Source organism: Chiloscyllium plagiosum, chromosome 19 (genome assembly GCF_004010195.1).
Source record: "Chiloscyllium plagiosum isolate BGI_BamShark_2017 chromosome 19, ASM401019v2, whole genome shotgun sequence".
Classification (NCBI taxonomy): Eukaryota; Metazoa; Chordata; class Chondrichthyes; order Orectolobiformes; family Hemiscylliidae; genus Chiloscyllium; species Chiloscyllium plagiosum.
Genome location: NC_057728.1, coordinates 25,643,919 through 25,666,183, shown reverse-complemented (window position 1 = coordinate 25,666,183; position 22,265 = coordinate 25,643,919). Strand labels below are relative to the sequence as shown.

The window sequence follows — 22,265 nt, the reverse complement described above, 5'->3', positions numbered from 1 at the left end:
AACTGAATAGATATTTTGCATCATTCTTCATGGTAGAAGATACTTCAAGAGTGTCAGAGGGCAGAGGTAAGTGTAGTGGCCATTACTAAGGAGAATATGCTGGGGAAACTGAAAGGTCTGAAGGTGGATAAATCACCCAGACCAGATGAACTACACTCTAGAGTTCTCAAGAAGAAAGCTCAGGAGATTGTGGAGGCATCTGAGGTGATCTTTCAGGAAACAATAGAGTTGGGGAGGATTCAACAGGACTGGAAAATGGCTAATGTAAACCCCTGATTAACAAGGGAGAGGGGTAGAAGATGGAAATTCTATGCCAGTTGGTCTGACCTCTGTCATTGGTAAGATTTTAGAGTTTATTATTGAGGATGAATTTGCAGAGTACTTAGAAGTGCATGGCAAAATAAGGCTGAGTTAGCACAGCTTTGTCAAGGGAAGGTCATGTCTGACAAATCTGTTAGAATTCTTTGAGGAGTTACTGAACAAGTTAAATAAAGGAGAGCCAGTGGATGTGAACTATTTGGATTTCCAGAAGTACCTTTGACAAGGTGCCGCACAGGAGGCTGCTGGGTAAGATAAGAACCCATGGAGTTATGGACAAGGTACTGGCTTCGATCAAGGATTGGCTGACTGGCAGAAGGCAGAGAGTAGGCATAAAGGGGACTTTTACAGGGTGGCAGCCGGTGACCAGAGGATTTCTGCTGGATTCATTGTTGGGACCACGACTATTCACATTATACACTAACAATCTGGACAAAAGAACTGAGGGCATTGTTGCTCAGTTTGCAGCTACAAAGATAGATGGAGGGACAGGTCGTGTTTAGGAAACAGGGAGGCATCAGAAGGATTTGGACAGGCATGGAAAGTGGGCAAAAAAGTGTCAATACAGTTTGAAAATGTGAGGTTACTGAAGTATTTGTGTCATCATTAGTCACAGGTGAGGTGCCGGAAGACTGGAGGCTGGCTAACGTGGTGCCACTGTTTAAGAAAGGTAGTAAGGACAAGCCAGTGAACTATAGACCAGTGAGCCTGACGTTGGTGGTGGGCAAGTTGTTGGAGGGAATCCTGAGGGACAGGATGTACATGTATTTGGACAGGCAAGGACTGATTACGGATAGTCAGCACAGCTTTGTGCATGGAAAATCATGTCTCACAAACTTGATTGAGTTTTTTGAAGAAGTAACAAAGAGGATCGATGAGGGCAGAGCAGCAGATGTGATCTGTATGGACTTCAGTAAGGCGTTCGACAAAGTTCCCCATGTGAGACTGATTAGCAAAGTTAGATCTCACGGAATACAGGGAGAACTAGCCATTTTGAGCTGGCTCAAAGGTAGAAGACAGAGGGTGGTGGTGGAGGATTATTTTTCAGACTGGAGGCCTGTGACCAGTGAAGTGCCACAAGGATCGGTGCTGGGTCCACTACATTTCAACATTTATATAAATGATTTGGATGTGAACATAAGAGGTACAGTTAGTAAGTTTGCCAATGACACCAAAATTGGAGATGTCATGGACAGCAAAGAAGGTTACCTCAGATTACAATAGGATCTTGATCAGATGGACCAATGGGCTGAGACTGTTGGAATATTGCGTGCAATTCTGGTCTCCTTCCTATCAGAAAGATGTTGTGAAACTTGGAAGTGTTCAGAAAAAATTTACAAGCATGTTGCTAGATTTGAGCTATAGGGAGAGGCCGAACAGGCTGGGGCTGTTTTCCCTGGAGCATCGGAGGCTGAGGGGTGACCTTATAGAGGTTTACAAAATCATGAGGGGCATGGATAGGATAAATAGACAAAGTCTTTTCCCTGGGGTGGGGAGTCCAGAACTAGAAGGCATAGATTTAGGATGAGAGGGGAAAGATATAAAAGAGACCTAAGGGGCAACATTTTCACGCGGAGGGTGGTGCGTGTATGGAATGAGCTGTAAGAGGAAGTGGTGGAGGCTAGTATAGTTGCACCGTTTGAAAGGCATTTGGATGGATATATGAATCGGAAGCGTTTGGAGGGATATGGGCTGGGTGCTGGCAGGTGGGACTAGGTTGGATTGGGATATCTGGTTGGCACTTTGGTAGGAAGAATAGAAACATAGGCTGTTTTCTTAATGTGGAAAGGCTTTGGAAATCTGAAGCAGAAAGGGGCCTAGTTCAGGATTCTCTTGAGGTTAACATACAGGTTCATTTGACAGTTTGGAAGGCACATGCAATGCCAGCATTAACTTTGAGAGGGGTAGAATATAAGAGCAGAGATGTACTGTTGAGCCTGTATAAGGCTCTGATCAGACTGCACTTGGAATATTGTGAGCAGTTTTAAGCCCTAATTTAAGGAAAGATGTGTTGCCCTTGGGAAAGGTCCAGAGAAGGTTACAAAGATTGATGCTGGGAATGAAGACTTGCCATATGAGGACCGGCTTAGGTTTCTGGGATTGTGCTCAATGGAGTTGAGAAGAGTGAGAGGGGATCTTATTGAAACTTACAGAATATTGAGAGGCCTGGACAGAGTGGGCATGGAAATGCTTCTACTAGTAGGAGAGACTAGGACCCAAGAACACAGCCTTAAAGTGTAGGAATAATCGGTTAGAACTGAGGTGAGGAGTGAATCTGTGGAACTCATTATCGTAGAGGACTGTGGAGACCAAGGCATTGAGAGTATCTAAGACAGAGATAGATATTTTCTTGATTAGTGAGGGGATCAAGGGTTATGGTGAGAAGACAGGAGAATGGGGTTGAGAAACATATCGAATACAATCGAATAGTGGAGCAGATTCGATGGACCAAGTGGCCTAATTATGCTCCTGTATCATATGTCTATTATCTCATTTAAAATCCCCCAGAATTATTGCCATGTCTGTCTGACACCTTCCCATTTTTGCTTCCGTTGTGCTCCAGCCGACTGTGTGCTTGTAGTCAGACGGAATGTCCACCACTCCCATATCTATCAGACATAATCATAAATGGTGTTGTAGTTATAAAAGGTTTCACTTTTAAGTGGCTAAAGGCATATTTATCGTAATCACCATGCTCTGCATCCTTGATTATGCATGGTACAAAGCAGTGCTATGTTGCTTTTATGCCTTCAGGACATCCAAAAGTATTGTTATTTCTTTACAGCCCTGGCTTTGTAGGATTCTTATGAAAAGGCTTATATCCGTTGGTTTAATTTTTTTTAATGCAATCTTAAAGCAAAACTTGTTCAATAATGTTTCAAACTGTAGTTAAATAGAACTGCTATGACCTTTACAAATCTGATTAACCTTTCTGATACCCTGCAAAATGACAGAAGCATATCACTTGGAAGATGGTCATCCGTCAAACCTGGAAGAAGTAAAAGAGCAATACATCAGTTACTACAAGGAGCATTGGTACAGTATGACAAACATAGCAGATATACTTATTATAGGAATAATTAATTCAGTTTGAACACCAAAATACTGCCTTTTCTTCAAATGAGACCATTATTCCAGTTTACCTGTTTGAACTTCCATAATCTGAAGGGAGCAAGGCCTCTTGGAACGAGAGATTTTTAACCTTGCTCTGTGAAAATGCTCCAAGTTGCTTTGTCCCATTATGAACAGCTCATTTGAATATTAACAGATGATGTGAACTTCATTATTAATTTTTCATCCTGTCATATTTGATGATAGTCATAATCATTGCTCGAACTACAAAATCTCTACTAAATTTGTTTTTTTTTTTGTTATTTTGTGTGTTCCAGTTGGGAATAGCAGGCATTGATATCCAGTTTAAGACAAACTTTCAGTATTTTCACATTTAATTGGGTGATTTAAGCCCATTGTGGCTATGATATTGGTTGCTTTGTTAGGTTTGGTTGATGGCAGCATCATGCATCCATGGTGGATGAGCAGACAGGAACCTGACGGCTGATGGTCTGCCTCTTGCCTGCAGAGTTGTTCTTTAAATAGGGACATCAAGTTTTGATCACATAATCACCTGAATAAGGGAGCTCTTCTGGTTTCCTGCTAGACTGAACTAGTCAGAAGAAGCGTGAAGGGGTAGTTTTAAATTTTCATTATTTTCCTTTCAGGACAAGTGTATCCCTTCAGTATCAGGAAAGTTTGGGCCCCATTTCTCCAGGTGCACTCCCTTGCTGTCACCATTCAGCATCCTGTTTTACAAATGTGACATCTCTAAATCTCTTCCTCACAATATAAGTGAGAACAGGGATCATTTCATTGCTCCTCCTAGCAGCCTCCTACCACTCAACATTCTGCTCCTATCCACCAGCCAACTGTCACTTGTTGCTGATTTCAAGAAGACAACTGATTGAAGCGTATAAATGAAAACCAAGGATTAAATTATCTTGGGGCTCACACTTCAGAGGTCAGGGAAGAGATTCAGCTCTTCTTGAACATCAGCCACCTGATTCCTTCCCCAGGTTAAATCAGAATTTTTGTTTTTCTTGGCCTTGTCTTTCACAGTACTACCCACCAATATGTATCTAAAAAGTCAGAAATTCCTTTAAACGTTTGAAGGCAAAGCCATTCAAGAATCGTCACACGTTAGGAAGAAGCTTGTTGTCGGAGTTTCAGTTAACATAAACTATACGGGGCAAACGGATCCTGAAATGTGTCTTTGTGCTGGACACAGGGAGGTGTCCACCATTTAGAAGAGGGAAAAGTTGTTCTTGTTTTGAGGGTGGGTTTATACATCCTAGTGAAAGGATAGTAAGGAGATAGAAGGAAATATATAGATACTTACTACTGCCTTTGGTTCTAAGGCTGAAGTTGTTTTGAGCTCCTGGAATTGGTTGGCAGCTGGGTGGAGGAGACATCAAGTTAGGTTCATGGCAATGGCACATGCTCATCACGTACCCTTCCATACTCACTCCCACTGTGATTTTACTCTCATTGGGAAAGGTGTGAAGTGGCCTGCTTACCTGTGCACCAATGAGGTCTTTTAAATGGCTTTAGGGACCCCTTCTCATTGCTGCTGGAAAATTAACTGCAGCCAAGGATACTGTTGCCAAATATCCAGGTGGTGAGCGGACTGGTGGCAGGCAAGGAGGATGTCTGCTTTTCAGGAACTCAGTTGCCGTTGGAGAGCTCCACTCCCCATCGGGCTCAATTCCCTTAACTCCACTCAGTCTATCCAAATTCCTTGCCAATTGCTGCTAGCCTGATCCTGACAAGACGCTGAAGTTAAATTTGTCTGGTTCTGTAGCTCCTCCACTTCAGGGGACTGGCTTCAGTCCAGCAGTAGTCACTTCAGGGTAGGCTAAGTCTGATTTTTATGCTGGGAGGTTAGGGATATACCCCATCCTTCCTTATATGTCAGGTGGCATAATTTGTTCAAGTGGGAGAAACACCCGTCAAACTTAATGCGGTCACCTCATTTACCTAATTGTAGCATAAGGCTGACTTTGCATTGCTGGCTTGTTTCTGCAGACAGTAGGATCCCTCCTCATGGAATAATCAACCTTCTGCTCTTCAAGTCAAGCTATCCTAAATGAGAGTCTATACTGAATGGCAAAAGGCTACCACTGAGTACTGTTGCTATAATTCTAAATGACAGACTTTGAATGCCTGTGTCCCAGAGTGCCTGATGCAGCACCCTTAGTGGTGGATAAGGGCAGGAGGAAGATGCCATGGTCTCACTGGGTTCAAGAGGCCCTGAAGGACAATACTCAGAAGGAACTGGGGAAATCAATGAGGTCAATTCCTGACTCTGTTTCTGAGGGCCCGACAGCAGCACCATAAGACATTTAATTAACCAGGAAAGTGGTCAAAGTCAACAAATGTAGTTTCGTATGACATACGTCATCCACCACTCCACCAACATCTCATGTCACATAATGCATTACATTGTTATCAACATTCCTTGGTACTCAGAACTCTCACTGACCTACAAAATTCCACCTTACTTTTACACACCTACCAGTATCACTAATATCACATCCACATCTCATTACCTCTAACTATTTACATATGGCAGGAAAAGTACTGACATTCTTCCCTTTCTCTCACAGGTCAAGGTGGAATACAATAGTCAGGAGCACACCACAACTACTGGAGAACAAGGAAACTTGTATCTCCTGAATCCTATGGAGCAGATGATAGTCCAAATCAGTCTGACATAGATCGTGATGTGCATTATTGCCACAAAAACTCAAAATGATTGTATATTCCTATCATGCCCCTTCTCAAATCCCAACACACATTTGTCCTGCTATTTGGCGTAATGAACAAGTTGCAAATAGTGTCACCATGGACCTCTTGCTTTCCATTTCACCCATCTCAGCTCTACCCAATTGAGTTCTTGCTTTCAAATAAATAAGACTGCCACCTGACCAAGCTTAAATAGAAGCATTGAGAGCAAAACCATACTATTGATGAAGTAACACCCATTGATAAAGCACTCAGAACACATGTTCAGCTCCTGACACCATACATTCCTGATAGACTCTATAGAGTTGGGATCTATAGGTAGTGAATCATTGGCAAGCTGGACTAATACTGGAGAGAGGAGAATTACTGGAGGCTAAGGTGGTAGACAAGCCACTGCAGAGGACTCAGATGTGAACTTTGATGGGATGGTGTTCAGGAGGTCACTAGTGGTTGTGTGAATCAAGGTGCTGGGTCCATTGGCTGATTTGCCTTGTGGTTTCTTATCTCTGTCAAGGCGCATGCAAAAGTTTGGCTCTGACTTTGTGCAGAGTTTGCACTCTTCACAGCCTCTCCGTCATCCTCCTTTTGTGCTGATGATCCAGAGGCACTGTTACTACTGTATTCTTACTTATTCCCACTTTTGTGTGGACAAGTCTTTTACACCTTTGCCCCTCCTGTAACGATGCAGCAACTCTCTCAGTCAAATTCAGGAACTCACTCCAAAATACTTTCAAATACTTTGCCATGATAGATGTTCTTCACAATCAGCTTATCAGCAAGTTGTGTGCCTGGCCGTTTCGTCACATTGGAGCTGAAGTGTGTGAAATTTAACTGAATGGACTCTCGTAATTCAAATTTGTGAAATGGGCATCCACCAACTGATAGGGCTGTGTGACAGATAGAATGTCTTTAATTGGCTTCCTGCGCACACAGAAAGTGCCTGTTTGAACATGCATCTCAAGATTATGTGCCATGTGGGCTGCACAGGAAGTGGATGATGCCACATCTCACAGACCTGGACAGCATCAGCATCAGTAATGAGTGGCATTATTGATCTGAATATCACAAATGTATGAAAAGAATTCTAAGAGTTGCATCAATTGTAAAAGGGATTGAAATGCTGGTCTATGTGACTTGGTGATCCTTGACCTGGAAGGAAGTAATGCCAGAAGCTACATGAATGGCAGCCAGAAAAAGGCAGCTCCAAATCAGAGGGGCTGGAGGGTGAAGATGTCCATGCAGACACAGAAAGCATGGAGAGACAAAAAGAGGGGCATAGATGATTCTTGTCATGACAAGAAGGAAGTCACTTTTAGGAACAGATCAGGAAGCAGAATCACATTGGACTAGAAATGCTCTGGTTCTCTCTCCACAAAGGCTGCCAGATCTGCTGAGTCTCTCCACCATTCTCTGTGTTTGTGGCAGTTTTTCTGTTTGGGAGAAAAGGAGACTGGAGTTTTGGAAACATTGTAAGGTCTAAATCCTAGAAACCTGTTTATGCAGCTCAGAGATGGGTGTTTTTCCAGAATGCCAACTGTAAACCAGGGTGTTTTTTTTTAGATTAGATTAGATTACATTACAGTGTGGAAACAGGCCCTTCGGCCCAACAAGTCCACACCGACCCGCCGAAGCGCAACCCACCCATACCCCTACATTTACCCCATACCTAACACTACGGGCAATTTAGCATGGCCAATTCACCTGACCTGCACATCTTTGGATTGTGGGAGGAAACCGGAGCACCCGGAGGAAACCCACGCAGACACGGGGAGAACGTGCAAACTCCACACAGTCAGTCGCCTGAGGCGGGAATTGAACCCGGGTCTCTGGCGCTGCGAGGCAGCAGTGCTAACCACTGTGCCACCATGCCGCCCACAAAACATCAGCTCGTGTCTGGATTAACAAACTAATGATAATACCACTAGGCCATTGCCTCCCCATATTAGTTGGTTAATAGTTGTTATTAGTTGGTTAATATAAAACTCTGGAAAGCTGCATCATCAGGGCTGCCATGGATAGAGGATCCAGAGAAATATGTTTTGCTAATGATAATTGTACCTGTGAAACTAGACTGTCAGAGCTATCATCAGACAGGTCTAATGACCTATTTGGCTTGAATAAAGAACAGCGGATCATGGAACTGTGTCATTATGTCTTACAACGATTGTGCAAGGCGTGATGCAAATGCTTGTGGTTGTATTATATCTTTGTGTCAACTATTTAAAGTGAAATGTGCCCATTTCTGTTTGCATTTTAAATCATATTTCTTGTTTAATTTGCATTCATTGATTTGTGTTAAAACTGCAAACAAAATTCAAAAGGTTTTTTGTTGTTTTTTTTTCATTTGCGGGGCATTTAGTAAATTTGTTTATTTTGGTATATGATATCCCAGGAGAATTGTAACAGTATATATTGTTTACTTGATTTTCCTACTTCCCAGTCTATTTGGATATAAATTGACAATTTGTGCATATTGATTATAGTAGATTTAAAGAATGAGGACTACCTTAAACAGTAGGTAACATATGATTAACTTAGAGAAAACAAAAATGTTGGAACATTAATATAGTGTTAATTAATATATTGAATGGCAGTGCAATTTCAACAGATGTACACCCAGTTACTATGTTTGCTGCTACATTAATGTGTAACAGGAATGCAGCATTCCCACTTAATACAAAGATTAGTGATGCTTTAACCATTGAAGATTATGGATTATAAAGCAGACATTTTGGAACCATAAATCTAGTTTTATCTCTTGAAATATAAGAATCTTAATAAAAATACACCTTTTAAAAATTTTGATTCAAAGTCTACAATATTCTGATTTTAAATGACCAAATTGCAACATTTGGAGAGATTGTGTCCCTGAATTTAATGACTTTTGCATTCTGAACCATTTTTTCTCTTTTTATCGCTTAACATCCGTAACAATGCTTTTCCTGCTTTCACAGTGACTTGGCATCAGCAAATCTACCTGGTAAGACGAGGATGGCTCTTTGGCAGTGGCTGAGAGAATACAGAGGTCACCCTGCAGAGAGTGATTTGAAACCAGTTTATTCCCAGTCTCCTGTGAAATCCTCAGCAGATCTCATAGAATTTGAAGGGTTAGTTTTGCATAGATCATAATAATGTGGAGTGAAAAATAAATACAAGTTTCTACAACCATAGGATCCCTACAATGTGGAAAGAAGCCTTTCAGCCCATTGAGTCTGCACTGACCCTCCGAAAAACGTTTGAGCCAGACCCAACCTCCTACTCTATCCCTGTAACCCCATATTTCCCATGGCTAATCCACCCAACCTGCACAACCCTAGACACTATGGACAATTTAGCATGGCCAATCCTCCTAACATGCCAATTTTTTGGATTGTGGGAGGAAACCAGAGCATCCGGCAGAAACCCATGCAGGTAAAAACAATGACTGCAGATGCTGGAAACCAGAGTCTAGATTAGAGTGGTGCTGGAAAAGCACAGCAGTTCAGGCAGCATCCGAGAAGCAGTAAAATCGACGTTTTGGGCAAAAGCCCTTCATCAAAGCTGTATTCCCGATGAAGGGCTTTTGCCCGAAATGTCGATTTTACTGCTCCTCAGATGCTGCCTGAACTGCTGTGCTTTTCCAGCACCACTCTAATCCAGAAACCCATGCAGACATGGGGAGAACATGCAAGCTCCACATGGCAGCAATGTTAACCACCTTGTTAGAAAGATTCTTCATATTGCCTTTCTCCACCCTTTACCCTATCAATTCCTGTTTTCAGCAATGCTCCAACAGCAAAGTGCTAATCGGATGAGGAAATTATTCAATTCTTTATCTGTTGCAGGACAAACATTCCTCTTTTTGATTAGAATAAGTGCCGATTCTGTGATGTACATAGACTGATGCATCAGTAATTAGCACACTGAAAGTCATTTAGGGAGTACAGTTGATTGAAGTGAATTGAATCTGATATAGCTTCAAATGGCACAGGTTTGATTGGTCCTCTCATATCCCTCTCTTCATGTAATTATACAACCTATATTTCATGTTATTTGAATTCTAGGAAACATGTAATTGTATTTAAGTCTTCATAATGATGCCTAATAATCCTAATAATGTCCCTAATGATAATAATATTAGTAACTCTGTTGTGCACTGAATTGGGAAACCCTATCATTTTGGGAGTTCTGGATGTCTGAATAGCAGTGCAACCCATCACAAAACAATTAGAGAACACCAAAGTAATAAATGCAAATTGATGGTTGATATTCTGACACAGCAGTGTATCATGTTTTTGTATTAACAAGTAATTTTGGACCAAAGGCATGATAGCATGTGATATTTACGATTAAGAATTCCTAATATTATACATGTTCCATAGGCAGAAGGGTTAACCAACTTCTAGGCTTCTCTTCACAGACAAAATGCAAATATTAGATGCTGAAACATGCCAAGTTGTTTGTTTTGAAATGTTCTCCTAATGTATTTTTCTTCTGGCAGATACTTGAATTTTTACAAAGAAACTGTGGACCTTTTAGTGGAGAATAGGATAGTGTCCATGGAACAGATCACCCTCCCCATTGTATCAAAAGCAATTTCACATCTCTGGCAGAACATGTCTGGGGAAAAGAAGACAGACATCTTCAAAAAATGTTCTCAAAGGGTGTGTTTGTCTCCAGAAGAGCAAATCACATTGCCGATCCCTTTACAGATGGACTGTACTGTGAGGGACAGAGCTTTAGACAGCCAGGGAGCAAGTGGTTCATCAGAATCCAATCACGATGAGGTACTGTATCAAGAAATTCCTTTACACAACTAATTAAAATAAAATAATTTTACTTATTATACAAATAAAAGACAAAAGTTTTACTTTGCTTCCAGTTTTCTGCTTCTTATGGAAAATAAAATATTTTTCTGGACAAAATTTATAATGGGCATAAGGCATGTCCTCTGACACACAATCTACTCCCCTCTCCCTGTTGTGGATCTGTGTGGAAAAAATGGCTACTTAAGTCACTTTGTAAAACTAAAGGATGTTATGCTATTTGTATTCTTGCAACAAGCAAGTACTAAGCATGTCCAACCAGCCCAGCAGTCCAAACAGTCAACATAATGTACAACACTAGATGTGATACTCAAAGTAGTTATACTTGTCCACCTCTAGGTCCCCATCACTGATCTCAGCAAGTTTGAGGTGCAAGGACTAATATCACCTTCAGATACCTTTCAGATTGGGCAGTTTCTTACCATTGCAAATTTTGTCTTCTATCTATTGCAGACTAAACTCTTTGGGAAATTCTAAAAATCCAGGAGTCCTGAATCCTGATGTATTTAATGTGTCATCTACTTTTCTTGACCATTATACCTAGAATTCAAGTGTTCCCAGGCACTCCATTAAGGACTATTGGGACCATGGGTTCTCTAGAGTAACTTTGCTAGTTAGATAACTCCATTCTCTGGTATATGCCTGGTGCTACTATTGGCATGCCTATCTACTGAGTCAGTTACTGTGTTGGCTTGGTAGTGGTCATGGAATTAAGTTTTTGTTAGCCTATAATGTTGTGGTAATTTGCAGTCTGCTGCTACTGGCATATAAGCACCACCCAGCTATTTGGTTATCATAACTATCATGGACAAGAGGGGTATTACAATTTGCTCTTGTATAGCACTTTTCAAAGTAAAATATTCCAAATCACTTCATGGACATAAACCATGGTTATTAGGAGGAGTGAGCAAAAACTAGGTCAAAGAGATAGGTTTTAAGAAAGCTGGAGGAGAAGGAATTAGAGAGGCAGAGTGTTTTGAGGGGAGACTCGGGTCATGAAGTGCCCTGAAACTAGAGCTGTGAAAGGTAGGGTGAAGGATGCGCAATAAGCCAGCATCAAGAAACAGTGAGTTCAGGAGAGGAATTGCTGGCAAGAAGAGCTTCGAAAGATACAAAGACACTCAGCTGTGAAAGGGTTTAAAAATGAGAATGGGATTTTGAAATGTAACAAATTAAGGGTGTTAGATGACCAGCATTTAGTGCAGGTTTAGATACAGAGCAGAGTTTTGTCTGTTCTGATGTTTACTGTTGATAGGAGGCTGGAAAGATGAACATTGCAATGCTTGGGTCTGGAGATGATATAAACATGGATCAGGAATTCAGCAACTGTTGGGTAGACATGAAGGTGCAAGGTGTAATGGAATATTAAGTAAGCTGTTATTAGGATGTGAAGGACAAAATCTTTGAATTCTAGGACAAACTTTGAAAGAAATAAGGTTACAGCTAACACAACTGGGCTAGAGTTAATTCCAGTATTGGAGGAACTATACTTATTGACAAAGAAACCGTAAGTGGTAGACCCTCAGAACAAAGAATGACAGCTGCTTGTGGCAAAAATATGTGCATTGACTTTTTTTAATATGACAGTAAGTTGTTGCAATGCAGGTACCACATTGTTCTAGCTGATCAGGAACCTCTTCCACAGATGTAGTAAAGGAGGTGTTGTGAATAAAATTGCTTCCAAAAAATCAAACCCGCAATAGACATTTTGGGTACAATCTTCCACTTCCTGGAGGTGGAAAGACGGGATATAATTAGCGGAGTTAGCTCTGGAGAGTAAGTTGTCCTTTATTGCTCCTTCAGCAATTAGATACTGAGTGAGAAGGTCTCAACCAATGGTCCATTGGACTTAAATGCTGGCTCCCCTGAACGGCTGGTAGATTCTGGCAACATAACACAATACTAAAGCATCTGATAGGTAGCATATAGGCAAGTTTTACACATGAACAGCCCTCAATCAGCTGATATACAGGCAAGGCAATGAGTAATGAACTTTGTTTATTCTCAGAATATGTCCTGAGGTCATGGTGAATATCAGGTGAATTGGCCTGATATATATAAGCTAAAGGGTGGTGCATAGGGGCCCGGCATGGATTGGCATTAATTTGGTCAAGGAAATTAGCTATTTACACTCCTACCTTTCTGCTTTTATCTAAGAGAGATGGAGTAGTGATATAATTTAACTAAGCCCAATACTTTCTCAAGGACAACTGGGGATGGGTATAAATTCTATATGGCCATAAAATATTCACATTACATGAACTAAAACAAAATTTTTTTCTTCCTTGCTTGTTTGTCTTTGTCAAGATGCATAGCAAATTACCTAATCAGCCTGTTGAAAGAATACAACCATTTTAGTCTGTAGCTCTAAATGGTTTTGGAAATAACGAGTAATAAAAAGATGTATCTTTTTTATTGATTCACAGCTTTGCTGTATTCAAGAATGAGCCTTTTATTGAGAACATCTACAGAATGGTTCAGATGGTCAGACTTTTCATATGATCATGTTCTCTTGCATGAGTAATGAAGGTACTTGACTTTTTCCCTTCCTCTCTGCAGATGCTTTTTGAAGATGCATTTGATTTAGCTTCAGGATTCTTGGTAAAACCAGAGCTGAATGCACAAACAGGAATAAAACGGGAAAGCAGGTAGCAGATTTTTATTTGTCTTTTTGTGTCATGTGATTGGTTCCAGCACTCCCTTGATCTTTTCACCAGAGTTTTGTAATTTCCATTAGTAACTGCTGCTGCTCCATTGAACTCAAGGGTGGCGCTGCAAGAGTCGAGGTAATAGCTGCGGATGTACCCAACATAGTAGGGGAGTGCCCTGCCTCCTGCACTCCCCTAGGCCCTTTTCCCTTCGATGTCTTCATATCAGCTCCAGATCTTCTGAATCCTGATTTAAAGGAGCTCTAGGTATTCTACTTATTTTAAACTACAGACTTTCCTCAGGAGTGAGTAATGGGGTTGGGGGGACTAGGAGCCCACCTTGCCTGGGGTATGGCACAGAATCTAACACAGTAGACTGTTCAGACTGCCACCATCTTGAATGCAATCGATTTTGTGGTTTTTAATTTTTACATAAACCTTATTTCTTTAAATTGAGGATCTGTCCTCACCACTTTGCTTGATGGTTGACAGGATATGAGTAATCCTTTTCTTGGCTTGGCTAAATTTTACCTGTTATGAGCCTTTTATGAATCTCTCAGTCTGACTGACTCTGAGAATCTTTGAGTTTGGACAGCAGCACAACTATCTGTCTCCTCCTTTATGTCAAGTGTTAAAACCTTTATCTGACTTTGAATGAGTATCAGTTTGAATTTCTATCCCCATAGAAAGCAGGTCACATGGGCTTGTCTCTGGGAACTTTTAGTATAAGGTTACATATCAGTGACTCAGAACAGACCACGTAGGTGGCCCCAACCCCTCTGCACACTGCTTCAGATTACCTTGAATTGAAGGACAATGTTCAAAAGAGAACTACCTTGAAGAGTCCAGAATTCATAATGCTGGCCAATGGAAGACTTTCTGAATGACTCATGTTCACCCTAGTTTATTAAATCACTTTGGCACTATACCCCTCAAGTTCAATATTGGAAACTGCTTAAACTACGAAAAATTACCTAACTTCCTTTTCTCTTTTAAGAGCTTTGTTGAAAACCCATCCCCTTGACTAAGCTTTTAGCCATTTGTCCAGAATTTTGACTTCCATCATATCACTCTTCGTTTGGTGCTTGTTTTGGTGCTTGCATTAATTGCTGTATATAATCCCATACTCTATACAAATGCAAGTTGCTCCTATAGTTAGTTGTTTTCTTTTCCTTTGATTCCTAACCTGTAAAATACAATTTTCAACTGTGAGGGCTTGCTATTTCTTCAGCTGAAACCACAACAGTTATCATTATTATTGGCAATGTTAAATGTATTTTAAAATGCTTCCATCTTAAAGTGAAAATAGAAGTTTGAAGTCATACTGGTTTGTCACTATTATTTCAGATCCCTGCCCACTGTCACCACACGGGGGGTGGCACAGTGGCTCAGTGGTTAGCACTGCTGCCTCACAGCGCCAGGGACCCAGGTTCGATTCCAGCCTCAGGCGACTGTCTGTGTGGAGTTTGCACATCCTCCCTATATCTGTGTGAGTTTCCTCCAGGTGCTTTGATTTCCTCCTGCTGTCCAAAGATGTGCAGATTAGGTGAATTGACCATGCTAAATGGCCCATAGTGTTCAGGGATGTGTAGGCTAGGTGCATTAGTCAGCGGTAAATATAGGGTAGGGTGGGTTACTCACCGGAAGGTTGGTGTGGACTTGTTGGACTGAAGGGCCTGTTTCCACACTGTAGGGATTTTAATGCTAATTCTGTCACCAATGGTGAGATAACAGCAACAATCTTTACTTCCAGCATTAGCCATCAGGTCATCAGATGTAGTGCTGACTAGCTATTGGCACATAGATGGTGGCAGAGGCAGTCAGGTTGGAGCTAGAATGAGAAACGCTGGCATCAAGTGGGAGCCTGGGTCTCAACAGAAATTCCTGCTAGGGGCTATTGCAACAACACAAAGAAAATTCAATCCCAACACCCATTGCCTCAGGGCCCAAGCAAGGTTAGTTGGATTCAGTCATAGATTTGTGATGATACTGCCCCTTTAACAAGGTTATGCTGTCCTTGTTTTGTTTCAACAGGGGTCATAAAGGCAGAGGTTCCAATATGTCTGGAATTAGCTATTGAAAACAATGGCAGGGGAGTGGCCAGTTCTCCTAGTTCAGGTTTTTTTCTAGGTTGGTCTGTTTTTAGCAAGCAGTCAAAAACTGCTGGGACCCAGAAAGGCAACAATGAAAAGAGGTTCCATGCTTCAACAGAAGTCTTGCCTGAACTTCCTGTCTGAAATCTCTCCTGCCTGTAAGAACCTGTGTTTGAATTTACCATAGATCAAGGGGTGTGTTTATGGGATGTTAGGGGATTGGAACAGCTCCTTCGTTAAGTTGCGATGGAGTTGGTTGGGTTATCAAATAAGCTTGATTATTCTAAATTCTGTTTTCTTTTGTACATGTTTCATTTGTAGTGTTTAAATAAATTCTGTTTTGTTTAAAGCTGAGTGGTTTGACCAGCTCCATTACTCCTAGAATATTCACTTTACATCAACCTAAAAACAAAAGTTAGAGTCTGAGCTACTTTCTTAAAATGTTTTGAAAGGGTCTGGCCTGGTCCATAACAGGTTAGACCCAGGATCCTAACTGCTAGGCTCCTGATGTTGGAAAAAAAGACGATAGTGATTAGACCATATAATCATCAAACAGGACCAACAGCAGTGTCTGGGCACAGGAAAATTGTCTCAAAAACGTACGATAGCAGAAGATTCCCTCCCATCAGGAGCAGGATGTTAGTTAGGCTCATTAATGAGCCAATTGTGCTTGATTAATCCTGTTCCCACCACAATTTAGTGGTAGTTCTGAGATTAATTGGAGGTTACCTGATCTCCTGCACCAGTGGAAGTCACTGAAAGCACTCCCTCTTCCAGTCTTTGTCTCTTATCCTGACCCCCAGTCTTCACCCTATGACCTACACTCTGCCTTCCCACACTTGTGATATGGAGTTCCCCTGTGACATTGGGTAGTTGCAATGTCACTATCAGGCATCGCTCCTGTGGGTGGTACATCTGTCAATAATGGAGAAACTTGACAGTGACTGATAAGTGCCTGTTAGTCTATTGAAACATACTGGGTTTTCCTCACAGAAATGCTGAGTGATCCCCGTGGACTTTTTAATTGATAGGCAAGACCTCTGTCAACCCAACAAAATCCTTGCATAATTTTTATAGGCTGCTATGATAGTGGTAAATATAGAGTATCAAATTTTAGCTTCCATAATCTGATTGTTATACCTGAAACTAAAATGGTTTGAGTCTTGATGAGTAGGCCACAGATTATGGAAAACAACATGGAACAAAATAATCATTTGCACTGAAATTACCATTCTATCGAAAGAAATTGAAACCAGGCAACTTGAGTCCCATCAATAAGTTTGTATCTCTGTTTTAATTTACACATGTATAATTTCACAAGTTGGGATAAGAAAGGCTTGCCTTCCACTTAACTAGCTTGAAAAAACAATGGAATCAGACTCAGTGATATACAAACAAACCATATTTCATTAGCTGTTTTGGAGAAACAAAGCAGAAAGGTGGGAAATGATCTCTATCTTCATGTTTTTCTGATTATCTTGGAAGAGAACATCCAGTAAAAAAGCAAATTGAAAAGCAACCATTCATCGAGAACTTCAAAACATCTACAAATTTCCAAGCAAGGAATAGTAATTCACAATAAATATTTGTATTTTGTTTTATTACACAGCTAATTATACTTAAAACTTTGTACTAATCAAAATTAAGAAGCTAATTACAGGGTTTATTCAAGATAAGAAAAAAATTTTATTATCTGTTGACTCTGAGGAAAAAAGTAAAATGTGATATCAAACACACAGTAATAAGTTTAAAAAGAAGAGATTGTCTGTCTGATGCAGCCAGACAAAACAAAGGCTACATACTTCAAAGGTTCTTGAGGTGTTAGATTTCACCACTCTCAAGGACACAACCTTAGGTTAAAAATCTAACACCTCAAGAACTTTTAAAGTGTGTCACCTTTGTTTTGCCTACCTGTACCAGACAATCTCTTCTTTTTAAACTTATTACCTGTGTGTGTGTTTGATGTCACATTTTACTTTTTCTTCTTCGGAGTTAATAGATAATAAAATTCCCTTCTTACATTGAGAAAATCTCATAATTGGCTCCTTAATTTTGATTAGTACAATGCTTTAGTAGAAGTGTAATTAGCTGTGTACTAAAATGAAATACAAATATTTATTGTGAATGACCATAAAGGGTTTGAAAGAGGGGAGCTGAATTACTATTCCTCGCTTGGTTTAATAGAATAAACAGATTAACAAACAAGGGTCAAAACATATAGTTTCTTCAATGGTATAGTTAAAAAGTGTAACAAGGATGTGGGATGTGCTAATGTTCTCTGGACAGACATTTGTGAAAATGTAGGATTTTTAAATATTCCATAGATATTTTATTGGGAAGGAGAGTGAAAATATAAGTTGTGAAAATAATATTGGTGAAATACTGATGTACTGTCTCCTTTGCCTGTGTTTCTTCCATGGATTTAAAGCTCCATCTTCACTCATTGTTCCTCTGAAAATCCAGAAGAGACCTGTATTCTATATAAGCAGATAATTAACTTTGTGATGGCTCGATCTGGTACAGTCACACATCATTCTCAGGTAAGTGTTATAAATAATTAAAGGACAGTAACTAAGTCTTCAGCTTGAGCTCTGTTTTAAGAGGGATAGCCCTGAAAATCCAAATGGTTTTATTTATCCAAAAGGTAATACTTGATCTGCAGTTATTTTCTTTTAAATATTATTTTTCTGCTCCCTTCTTGGTGAGGTGAGAATGATGACCCTTAACATCCAGGCAGCATTTGACTGAATGCGACATAAAGGAAACTCTTGTAAAGGAACCCTTGTAAAATTGGAGTCAATGGATAGCAGGAGTAAAGAAGTCATACTAAGCGAAATGTTGGAGTTGTTGAACATCCTGGACAGCTCCAGAGCATTGCTGCAAGAGTTCCCCTTAGGATACTGCCCTCAGGCATCCATAACCTTACTTACATCCTACATTCAGAAGTGGGAATTTTCCCTGATGATTGCATTATGTGACTCTCAGGTAAAGAACCAATCTACATCCATATGCAACAAGTCCTGAACAACATTCAGACTTGGGCAGATAATTTACGAGTTATATTTGTACCACACAAGTGCCATGTAATAACCATTTCAAACAAGAGAGAGTCTGACCATCCCCTCTTGATGCTAAGCAGGATTGCCATCACTGATTTCCCCCAACATCAACATCTATTGTTCAGAAATTAACATGTATCAGCCATATACACGCTGTAGCTACAAGGGCAGGCTTGAGATTGAGATTTCTGTGCCAAGGTTTATCCCAAATCCTGTCCATTATGTACAAGACACAAGTTAGGAGTGTGATGGGATATATTTGACTTATCTAAATGAGTGCAGTTCCAACAATACTGAAGAAGCCTTACACTATCCAGGAAAAAAAAAGACTGCTTGACTTGCTGTAATCCCGTTCACCACTAACACACAGTGACTGTTGTTTGTAACATCTACAAGATATACTGTCACAACTCACCAAGCTTGCTTCAACAGGACCTTCCAAACCTGAAACTTCAACCACCTTAATGGACAAGATTGTGAATACATGGAAGTATCATCACCTGTAACCTGCCCTCCAAGTCAAACACCATCCTGACTTAAAACTGAAATGTTATTCCTTCACCAGACCAGCATCTGTTGCCCATCCTTAATTGTTCTCTGAGTAGCTTGCTCAACCATTTCAGAGCTAGCCACATTGCTGTAGGTATGACATCACATGCAGGTTAGTTCAGGTAAGGACAACAGATCTCTTCCCCAAACGGGCATTAGTGGACTGCATTTATTTTTAAATAACAGTAAATGATAACTGTCACAGTTACCATGACAGAGACTAGTTTTTAATTTCTGATTTATTATTTGAACACCATGGCAGCTGATGGAATTTAATGGGACTTGACTTGCTAACCATAAACATTAGCCTGGGCCTTTGGATTGCTAGTCCTGTCACATTACCAGTAGGCCACCACTTCCCCCATATAAATTGCAGTGGTTCATCAGCACGTGCTCAGGAACACTTAGAGATGTGCAACAAATGCTGACCTTTCCAGTGATGCTCACGTCCCATGAAAGAATTAAAAAGTGACTGTTTCAAGTGGTGATCAATAAGAATATGAGAAGCTTATGTTTCCTGTAGGTGAGTGTAATTCCACTCTTACCCGACATGCATGTATCGGTGGATGACGTCAACAGCATTAGCTCACCTTTGAGTGAGAAAGGACGGTGGAGGCCACCCTTATGCCGTTGACCCGAGAGATGAGATCAAGGATTGATCGGCACATCTTTCCCGGGCCCAGTTGAATTTGATCAGCGGATTAAGAGAGCTAACAATTACCTCTGTGTCTCCATAGCAATCATACACCCGTGGTATCTCCCCTTCCTTTAGTGCCAGGATTGGAGGATTTGAGCTATAGAGAGAAGCTGAACAGGCTGGGGCTGTTTTCCCTGGAGGGTCAGAGGCTGAGGGGTGACCTTATAGAGGTTTATAAAATCATGAGCATGGATAGGGTAAATAGAACATAGAACAATACAGCACAGAACAGGCCCTTCGGCCCACGATGTTGTGCCGAACATTTGTCCTAGCTTAATCACCCATCCATGTACCTATCCAATTGCCGCTTAAAGGTCACCAATAGACAAGGTCTTTTCTCTGGGGTGGAGCAGTCCAGAACTAGAGGGCATAGATTTATGGTGAGAGTAGAAAGATAGAAAAGAGACCTAGCAGGCAACTTTTTCACACAGAGGGTGGTACGTGTATGGAATGAGCTGACAGAGGAAGTGGTGGAGGCTGATACAATTACAGCATTTAAGAGGCATTTGGATGGGTATATGAATAGGAAGGGTTTGAAGGGATATGGGCCAAGTGCTGGTAAACAGGACTAGATTGAGTTGGGATATCTGATCGTCATGGACAGGTTGGACCGAAGGGTCTGTTTCTGTGCTATACCTTGTTGTGATTCTAGTTAAGTCAGTCTTTTAATATTGTCTAGCTGCTTCCTTTTACATTGACCTCTTACCCTTCTCTCGTTAACTTATCTGGTGATTAAGCATGGATTCTGTGAGAAACAAACTCACATATAGAATAAACTCAAACTCTGGAGTACCCTGGAAGTGAAATGAGTTTCCTGATATGAATCTATGCATTCCACTATCCTGTATCTGGGAATTATGTGTTCGACTATTATCTTGGACACCCCACTTGCAGTGGCAGTGGCTAAAGGATACACCTCCACCCATCCAGATCGGTGATCAACCATTACCAGCATATACTTCAGTCTTCCCACTCGGGGTAATTCGGTATAATCTAACTGAATGCTCTGAAATGGTCGGAGCCCAGGTTCTCTCCCTCCTGGGACTTGTTTCCTCAATACCTTCTTGTTGATTTTCTTGCATGTCATACATCCCTCACATATCTGTTTGGCTATCGTATAGATCCCTTTGCATCCATATTTCCTTAAGACCAAATCACACATTGCTTGCACTCCCCAGTGACTCCCCTGGTGTAAGACAGCCATAATTTCTTGTTAGCATTTCCTGGCTATCGGGTAGCATCCAGAGCCCCTCTACTGTCTGCGTAGCTCCCAGTTCTTCTAACTCTCTCTCTTCCTTAGCGCTAAATATAGGTCTCCCTCCCAGGTTCCTGCACCATCGATACCAAAATATATATTGTAGCAGGCTGAGGGTTCAGAGCTGCCTCCTTAGCGACTTCATCCACCAATCTATTTCCCTTTGCTTCGGGATCATTTCCCTGCTGATGTCCATTTATGTGGACTATTGCTATTTCCTTTGGCAACAAAAGGGCTTCCAATACTTGCTTTACCAATTCCTCATGAGCCAGTTCTTTACCCCTGCTGTTTATCAGTCCCCTCTCCTGCCATACCTTTCCAAATGTGTGTGCCACCCCGAAGGCATACTTAGAATCTGGGGATACAGTTCCTTCTTTGCCTTCCAAGGTCTTAAGGGCCCTTCCTTGTGGATAAAGTTCGCAAGTCTGTGCCGACCAATTATTGGGTAGTCTACTAGCTTCAATAACACCCCCTTCTATTTCATCCACTACCGCATATCCATTATGTCTTTTACCTTCAATCACTCTGGAGGACCCATCAATGAACAGCCTGGCCCCTACATGTAGAGGGATATTTCTAAGGTCCATTCTTACTTTAGTCTGATATTCTATAATGTCGAGGCAGTCATGTTCTGGGTCGGAGGGAGCTTCATCCTCCCCTTTCCAGAGAAAGGTAGCTGGATTCAGACAAGTGTCTGTGATCAATGTAAGGTCCAGGAACTCCCCACATACGTTCGAGACACCACCCACGCCCTCCACCTCCTCCAAGACTTCCATTTCCCCGGCCCCTAATGCCTCATCTTCACCATGGATATCCAATCCCTCTACACCTCCATCCGCCATGACCAGGGCCTCCAAGCCCTCCGTTTTTTCCTCTCCAGACGTCCCCAACAGTACCCTTCCACCAACACTCTCATTCGTTTGGCCGAACTGGTCCTCACCCTTAACAATTTCTCCTTTGAATCCTCCCACTTCCTCCAGACCAAAGGGGTAGCCATGGGCACACGTATGGGCCCCAGCTATGCCTGTCTCTTTGTTGGATA

The 22,265-nt window shown here is 41.2% G+C and overlaps 1 protein-coding gene across 1 annotated transcript in view; it reads left to right on the top strand.

Moving 5' to 3' along the window:
- LOC122559425 (stimulated by retinoic acid gene 8 protein homolog) overlaps nucleotides 1-22,265 on the top strand; it is a 33,064-nt gene that overhangs the window by 5,763 nt on the left and 5,036 nt on the right. Inside the window, exons 3-7 of the mRNA XM_043708873.1 lie at nucleotides 3,273-3,354; nucleotides 9,072-9,224; nucleotides 10,598-10,883; nucleotides 13,482-13,570; nucleotides 18,092-18,203. Of these exons, the coding sequence (XP_043564808.1) occupies nucleotides 3,273-3,354; nucleotides 9,072-9,224; nucleotides 10,598-10,883; nucleotides 13,482-13,570; nucleotides 18,092-18,203 (722 nt within the window). The remainder of the gene's footprint in view (nucleotides 1-3,272; nucleotides 3,355-9,071; nucleotides 9,225-10,597; nucleotides 10,884-13,481; nucleotides 13,571-18,091; nucleotides 18,204-22,265) is intronic.